Source organism: Leguminivora glycinivorella, chromosome 10 (assembly GCF_023078275.1).
Source record: "Leguminivora glycinivorella isolate SPB_JAAS2020 chromosome 10, LegGlyc_1.1, whole genome shotgun sequence".
Classification (NCBI taxonomy): Eukaryota; Metazoa; Arthropoda; class Insecta; order Lepidoptera; family Tortricidae; genus Leguminivora; species Leguminivora glycinivorella.
The window spans coordinates 10682647-10691041 of NC_062980.1; the positions used below are offsets into that span (position 1 = coordinate 10682647).

At 34.4% G+C, this 8395-nt stretch overlaps 1 protein-coding gene across 2 annotated transcripts; it reads right to left on the reverse strand.

The window, feature by feature from the left end:
- Nucleotides 1-2614: 2614 nt before the first annotated feature.
- LOC125230343 lies at nt 2615-7309 on the reverse strand. 2 transcript variants are annotated; one of them, XM_048135477.1, is made up of 2 exons: nt 7180-7309; nt 2615-3615 (listed from the first exon to the last, which is right to left on the reverse strand). In XM_048135477.1, the coding sequence occupies exon 2, from the start codon at nt 3605-3607 to the stop codon at nt 3017-3019; it is 591 nt and encodes a 196-aa protein (XP_047991434.1). In that variant the 5' UTR covers nt 3608-3615; nt 7180-7309; the 3' UTR covers nt 2615-3016. The 2 variants fall into 2 exon arrangements, with proteins under 2 accessions (XP_047991434.1, XP_047991433.1); XM_048135476.1 differs by having other exon boundaries at nt 7000-7280.
- Nucleotides 7310-8395: the final 1086 nt, after the last annotated feature.

Below are 8395 nucleotides of genomic sequence, written 5' to 3' on the forward strand. Positions count from 1 at the left end.
TGTCGGAAAAAACAACGCATACAGCGAAAATTACAAAAAGGAAATTAAAAATAAAAAAGTTTGAGAACCCCTGCCTTGCAGTTCATATCTACATGAGCTAGGACATAAATGAGTTAGTAATGAGTTTGCTTAGCCAATAAAATGAGGATGAGTCAGTTAAGTTTGATTTTTACCCGGTAGCTCATGCCTCGCCGTTTTGTTCTATGCTTCGTTTCAATTTTCAAGATAAAATTCTTATTTGCCATGAGCTGTTAACTTTTAAATTTTATAATTAGAACGTGTTATTATAATAAAACATAAAGTACCTTTCATTTATATGAAGTCAGTAGATGTGTGGAGGAAAGTCCGACTTGAGGCGTGGCCTCTCGGGTAAAACCTGAAATTGTATATATGAAAAGTTTAGTTAAAATAGGGTGCATGTATGTTTAAGGAATCTTATTTATAAATATGCATCATTAAGATTGTTTATATTTATCTTGTTCATTCACAGTTAGAAAAAAGGGAGAGCTACCTTATCCATTTTTCCAAGTAATACAGTTTTCCTGCCGAATCGTTTAACTTACTAAGTAGGGTTAATTAAATCTAAGAATAGCTTTTTAATGACAAGATGTTTTGTACTTACTTGGAGATAGTGCTATGACAGGGTACAGTCCATAAAGGACACACCGGAAAATTGTCCCGTTCAGCTTGCAACTAGTTGGAATTGTTTAGGTGTTGATTACCGATTAGATATACTGAAAATTAATACATACATTGTTTAAATCCATTGTAACAAGAACAATATTAATATTAAGTCTAGATTTTCAGTCTACATAATTTTATTTAAGTGTCCAATCCAAAGTCAATCTTTATCTTTGAAAAATACAAAGTTTGTACAAGACTCAATGGTTATTTTTAAATGCCATAACATTTATTTGAAGGCCTACAAATATTACTTTCCATAATCAATAAGCTAGTGCCTCAGAAAAATAATTAAGTCATTTCATTGTTTGGAACCGCAAAAATTTTATAAATTCCAAGTACAGTTAGGTAGCCTAGGTCAAGTAAATTAATCGAAGATATATTTTTGATGTTTACTCTTTAAACGAGGTGTGTTCAGGAGTTTCGTGTTTCATGACAGAGTAATTACTTTATAAAATTAAATATAGATGAATAAAATAAAGGAAATAAAATGAAATATTCTTTGTCTTCGAGTCAGGGTAGAGTAGGGTAAAATGGGATAGGTAAACTTTTAAAATTATTATCTAGTTTCTATTTCTATTTTTATTATTTATTTTGATTACTTTTAAAAGCGTTGGCTTTCTGTAAACAATCGAGTGAAAGCGTAATTGAGGAGGAATGAACGAGTGTATTAAAAGGAGTATAACTATTAAGTGAAACAGCGCTGGTTGTAATCGAACAATGTACATTTATTTGGCACAAAGGATATAATACTCTTGCATTTTACTGCACACATGACCGTCATTTATGTCCCTGTTTTAACAAACAAAACGTACAGACCTGTTTACAATTATAATTACCAAATACCAAACACCTGAAATATTGCTCGACCGTTAACGTTCCGATGTCACCTCTGACTGACTAGTTCGGTCAATACTTCAGATGAAGGGATCAGTCACGTGACCCGTCACGTGACTAATCAGTACAGATACTTTTTACATTGCACTTAGCTTAGATAGACAAGAAAAACGTATTTATTCACTAAAACATTGTAAATATAAAATAGTATCCTAACAGCTCGCCCATCCTGATAAATAAAGCAAGTCCCCTTGCTATCGCTTTATGTACAAAATTGAAACTGCCCACGGCACTTAGTAATCACTTCAAATATTGCTTTATACCGGTACATTACCAAATGAAGTATTTTATTTCAATTCCTTACTTTATACACATGAGTAATGTTTATTTACATCACATTCTGACACCTACGCCTATTAAATAAAAAAGAGAAACTATATAATTTATAAAAAAAAAAAAAAACAGTTGTTAAGAGTTCCGCGTAATCATGACGACATGGAAAAGTTTCCTTTTACATTCCGTCCAGCTATAAAGGACAGTGCTGAGACCCTGGTACCAAGATTTTGCAAGATCTTTAAGCTTTGGAAGCGAAAAATGTATATTTTCTTTCTCAGTCCATCCTTAATAAAATCTCAGCACACTCCTCTACTTTTGTGAGCCATGTAAGAATGGTTTGATCTTTTGACATTGGATCGAATTCAGGAAGAACGTTATGTAATGAAAATTTTGATACTGACTGACCTTTGATTTCTTTAATAATATCCTGGAATTTATTAATAACATCTTCGCTGCATTTTGGTAATGTAAAATACCCTATAATGGACGGTGATGCCATTATGGACAAAAAAAAAAACACAAATCCGTAAAAATAAGTATCTAAAATTAGTTTCTGAAAACTGACGGCATTGTACCCTAAACAAGAGTCACTGAACTGCTTAATTTTAAGTTATGCTCAGTTTTAATACTCTGTGTAAACTTGAATGAGTTTTACTTACTGCATTAACCATGAGATAAACTATAAAACATACTATTTTGTTACTCCAAAGATATAAAGAAATAGTGTTATATTGCGAGTGTCCATAACTGGATCCGGAAAACTGCGTACCTCCTATGATGGATAAGGAACAATTTACGAAACCAACATTTACAAGAAACAATCCTATGTTAAACTAACGCAAACTAATTTTATTTGGTGTATATAAAATTTACTCATTGAGTATCCGTTAGCTTTAAAAGTAAAATTTTAAACTTATTTTACTGTCCATAATGGGGATCCATTATTGGAGAACTGCCGTCCATTATTGGAGAAAAAACACCTCGTTTTAATTTGTTAACTATAAGGAAACCAATAGCAATATCTATTCTGCAATACGCTTGAAATGTAAAAGAAGGTTAGGACATTATGTTTTACCACACTTAGCGGTAGAATTTTTACATGTATCAGTGAAATATCAAAAATAGGCAAATTTTTATCTTAAACTGTCCATGACTGGGTCCGTTACCTTAGTCTACTTTCAGCTCGATATTTGCGACTATGTCGAACTCGGTTAACGCTTGGAGGGCGAGAGTGCAAACTTTTACGCTTGGAAGTTACGCGGTAGTCATAGTCGTCACCTGAACTGCTACTAGCTGCATAATGGCTCTTTCTCTCCATGCGTCCATACCGTCTTGGACTCACAGAAGAACTCCGGGACTTTCGCGGCTGTTGTCGTCTCCGTGCGTCTACACAAGGCGAGCGGCTTCTACTGCGCGGCATGCCAGTTCTTGTCCCAGCGCCGCGGTAATCTCTAACAGATTCCCCGCGCGAGCGTCGCCGACGAATAGCTCTTACATAATGAACAACTAAAATTCGTGATCGCGAACGTGACTCTCTCTCACGCCCCCGATCACATTCGTTACAATGTAGCAGATGTTTATAGCCTTTATCTCTCAGGCTTCCATCTACTCCCTCTCTTGTCATGGCAGGTAATTTCTGCGTTGGACATGCTCGATTTCCATAGCCATCATGATTCGCCTCCTTCACATGATGGTGTAAATCGCGCTCTTTACTCCGCCCGTCATCGCTGGCTTCATCGTCATTTGACTGCATTACTGAAACTTATACATGTACAGTTAATTATCACGGTTTCAAAAACCAGGGAGAAAATAGTCGAGAGGGTTTGTATGGAGAATTCACCGCTCCTATTGCGTCTTAAACCCAATTGTATTAGTATCAAATTTCATAACTTTTAATCATCGAATATCAAGACCATATTCGAACAGAATAACATAACGTCTTTGAATATATTATCTCTAAAATCCGAGAAAGAAAAATCCTTAGATATGATGTACGAACATCTTTTGAATATTTTCAGATTTTGCTCAATTCTAAATAACTAAAGTATGGCTTCTATAACGAAAGTTTGGCAATGCTGGGTTGCACTAACCTTGTAACATTAGGAAGTAGCAGAATCAATAGATGACGATATTCCTCCTAGTAGCTTTCTTTATGGACAATGTCTAATCTTAGCAAGCCTAGCAATGTGCTTGATTTTTCACCACATTCGATTTTATTAAATAAGCTGGCAAATGATATAGGCTTTGGAGGGAACGTACTGAACTGAATACAAAGTTAACTCTATGAAAGACAACGATTTAAGGAAATATTTTAAAATGTGAACAATCGTGCTAGTATTGAGCCTTTTGTAGGTACTTGCACTTTCTGTACTCTATATATTCTGTGATAATACTTTAAACTATCGCGTTTTATACGTTTATTTCTTTAAGTATTACTCACTCCCGTATCAAACACCTTTTTTCCTTAGATGTAACATATGCCCGGATGCATTGTCTGTATCTACTATTTAGATGTGCTAGCTGGTATCTTTGTGACAAAGTCTGTCAATTTAATAACATCACTAAAGTTATAGATAACGATTTCGATAATGTAAATTTGTTCAATAAAAATAAATTAAATAAAAGTATATAATACTAAAACATTTGTAGTGTAATTTAGAACTTATATTAGATAGCATCTACATTATGAAAACGAGCGTTGAAAGCAAAAAAAAAAAACCCATCTAGTGATTTCGTATTGACTCTAAGGCAACTTAGCAGCATTTTCTCTAGACACGTGGCCTTGACACTCTGGACAGCTTATCATCGGCATGTCGCAGCCATCTTGGGCTATTGATTATTAATCTGAAACAACACTGAAGACGTCCATAAAGTATAATGTTGATTATCCACCATTATCCACGCAGAGCGTTATTTAAATTTGCTGCCATGCAAACCGGCATCCATATTTGTGAGAGAGCAGCTTTATATTTTGACATATACAGTACCTTTACTTAGATCCACCAAACGTATAGGATTCAATATTCTATCCCAGAGCAATAAAATATTTAGGTATTCAAAACGTGTCAAAACTAATACTCTAGTGGTCATGCAAGTCTATATGTAAATATATATATATATATATATCAAACTGAACTTTGACTATCTTAAAATACCCATTGTAAATGGTTATCTAAGGGTGCTTTCGAGAAAAACGTCAAAACAATGTAAAATTTCGGTGAAATACTACACTTTCCGTTATCTAATTCAGGTTTCAATTAGAGCATCTCATCACCTTGACACTTATCAAACTGGATTTTAGAAAACCAACTTATCAAACCAATTATGATTTTTTTCTCCGATACACGTTCAGGAAAACCCGCGTACAGCGCCGGACGAGTCGATCCCATTTGTAAAACTTGGACAATTTGGAACACTGAAACCGATAAATTTATAATACGTATATCCTGTACTAAAAATTTCTCAGACTACATTTTTATTATGAGGTTTTTAAAAAGAGTAAACAAGACTAAGACGAATTCAATTTTTTTCAGAAATTATCTAAAATTATGTGACAATTTCTTTGAAAATCTACATCACATTGAAGTTATTCTCGTACAAAATTAACCTGCAACGTTTACTAAAATTGCTCTTATGCCTTAGCGATTACAAACCTCTATCATATATTCCTGGCAATTTTTGAAAACGAGCCCTGGAATGTCACAATTATTGCCGCTTCTGGACATTTTCTCATATTTTGTTAGACCAAGCAGAAAAAGTCCCATAATATGTTATATATTTGTAAACCACTCGGAAAGCTCCCCAATATGACACCACACACGGTATGATTAAGCGCTCGGTTGCGATTTCACTATTTTTCACATGAAAGCCCTCTTAAGATGTCACGTCCGACAAGGACCAATAAAAGAACTGTAGACTATTTTGGTATATTAACATATTCATGTTAGTATACAAAGTATGTGTTCAGATTGATCACACACTAAAATATTGACGCACGCTATTATGGCTGACTGTACTTTATTTCCACATGAAATTAATGCTCTTTATGACACTTCTAAAATCTAATAATTTAAACATTAGGTTGCGCTCATATCCAATATCCAATGGCCACCTATTATCTCCATCACCATGGTGGTGGTGGGTTCCTTAACTAGATGCCTATTGCAAATAATATTTTCAATGTCCCTTGTGTATGCATATTTGACGTAATTAAAAGAGAAGTTGGTCAAATCCTACTCGCAAGATTTTATCCACACAAACTTAATTATACACCGTGTTTTTTTTTGTTTTCCGTTAATTTTGACACGGATCATCATCAGGAGTCACCTGGTACATTACTTTTAGTTTAATTGAATTAATAAGCAAGTTAAGAGGAATATAAAGCTGGCGTCAAGTTTCTGACGTCACAATGTCATAACATAATACATAATGTATACCTTTATAAATGCCGTACAAAACAATTAATGGATCATTTAATTTATTTTTGAATACTTAACTCAATAGCAGTACAAGTTTAAACGCCACTTACCTACTTAAATAAATAAATTGTAATTGACGTCTTTACGTCAGAAAGACTAAAGATTCTTTAATCTTCGTCACTTTTAAAAATAACGGAAATCAGTAAAAACAGGTTGTATACTTTCGTAACATTTACATAGGATAGGTTGCAAGTTAAATGTGAGCTGAGCTTTCAAAGGCTGACATATTTATATTTACCTTAAAGGAATATGCTACGAACTGCTTTTATACTGCTGACTGGGCCTCAGTCAATCTGTGTAAGAATGTCCTATAATATTTATTTAAGTATTTATTATTTATTTATTTATATGGCTATAACGTCTATTCATGCTTGTATTCCATAAAGGAGAGGCAGAGCACACGAAACTACTCAAACGAAACCACTCTTGGCAATTACGAGATTGAAAGAAAACGATATTGTGACCTTGCGGTGACAGGTTGCCAGTCGCCAGTTGCAGTTCGCCCGTGCCACGCCATTTATCTCATATCTCAAAGTTGACTTCCACAATACCGACGGGAAGAAAGGGGGTGGCGAAATTCTTAACCTGTCACTACACAGGGTTAATATTTGTATTAAATAAAACTATTGTTTTTGAGAATCAAATATAAATTTCTGGCTTACAATACCTGTTGATTAAAGTCTCATTCCAAACATTGTTTATCGGAATTCTGTGAAATCCTTCATCCTTTCGTTGTTTTAAGAAATTGCAACGTTCAGTATTATTTTGATAAACTTCTGTTGGATTCGTTTCAGGCACATTTATGACAAACCCGTAAGAATAATTAAAATATTTAATTCTTGTTTACATCACTGACGTTCGATGACTTTTGATGTCTGTTGTCAAAGAGTACTTCTTGCCAGTAAAAGAAATCTGCAACATGGCGAAGGTCAAATAAAAACTTGTCACCGTTTTTTTTAAAAAAAATAAGCCTGGTTCTGTTACTCAGCTTGTAGCCTTTTTGCTTCGCACCCTATGTGAGCGCGCCTGTAGGATGTGACTGACAGTTGCTTAGCAACGCTAGAAAAAACATTAATGCTTTATGTATGGGAAAAAAAATCTCACAGAATTGTTAATCTAATATTATATTCATTGTGCCAGGGCCGATTTTGCAGGCGGGATAAACGAGTGATTGTTGAAATACTCGCCTATCCTCACTTCTGAGATAAAAGGAGTATAACTATTAAGTGAAACAGCGCTGGTTGTAATCGAACAATGTACATTTATTTGGCACAAAGGATATAATACTCTTGCATTTTACTGCACACATGACCGTCATTTATGTCCCTGTTTTAACAAACAAAACGTACAGACCTGTTTACAATTATAATTACCAAATACCAAACACCTGAAATATTGCTCGACCGTTAACGTTCCGATGTCACCTCTGACTGACTAGTTCGGTCAATACTTCAGATGAAGGGATCAGTCACGTGACCCGTCACGTGACTAATCAGTACAGATACTTTTTACATTGCACTTAGCTTAGATAGACAAGAAAAACGTATTTATTCACTAAAACATTGTAAATATAAAATAGTATCCTAACAGTATGTGTATAAGTTAGAGGTGATGAATGCTTATAGATGTATGCTAGATAGATTGAATGGCTGGATATGACGGATGTAAGATATGAAAGTGTGTCTCGAATGTTTCTTTTATGGATTGAGTGGATTGATACAGACAGACAGCGCTGGAAAGTGGTCAAAACTAGTTTGGTCGGAATTTGTGGGGAACAAACAAGGGGGGGAATTTTGGGAACACATTAATCATAAAATTCTTATTGGTTAGGTTAAAATCCAATGGATTCGACCCATTTCAAGGGTAGTTTTTTATGATTACTACTACACAAGGTAATAAGACCCATACGAAAACCACACACCTCATCTTGAATGGGATGTATTTGACAATCGACATATTTAAGGGCCGATATCGTTTAGTGAGAACGAGGCTCTTTTCAATAATTGTTTCCTTGTTATGTTTTCCAATTGTGGAGTTTAGTATCATCAAATCATTTCTTCATT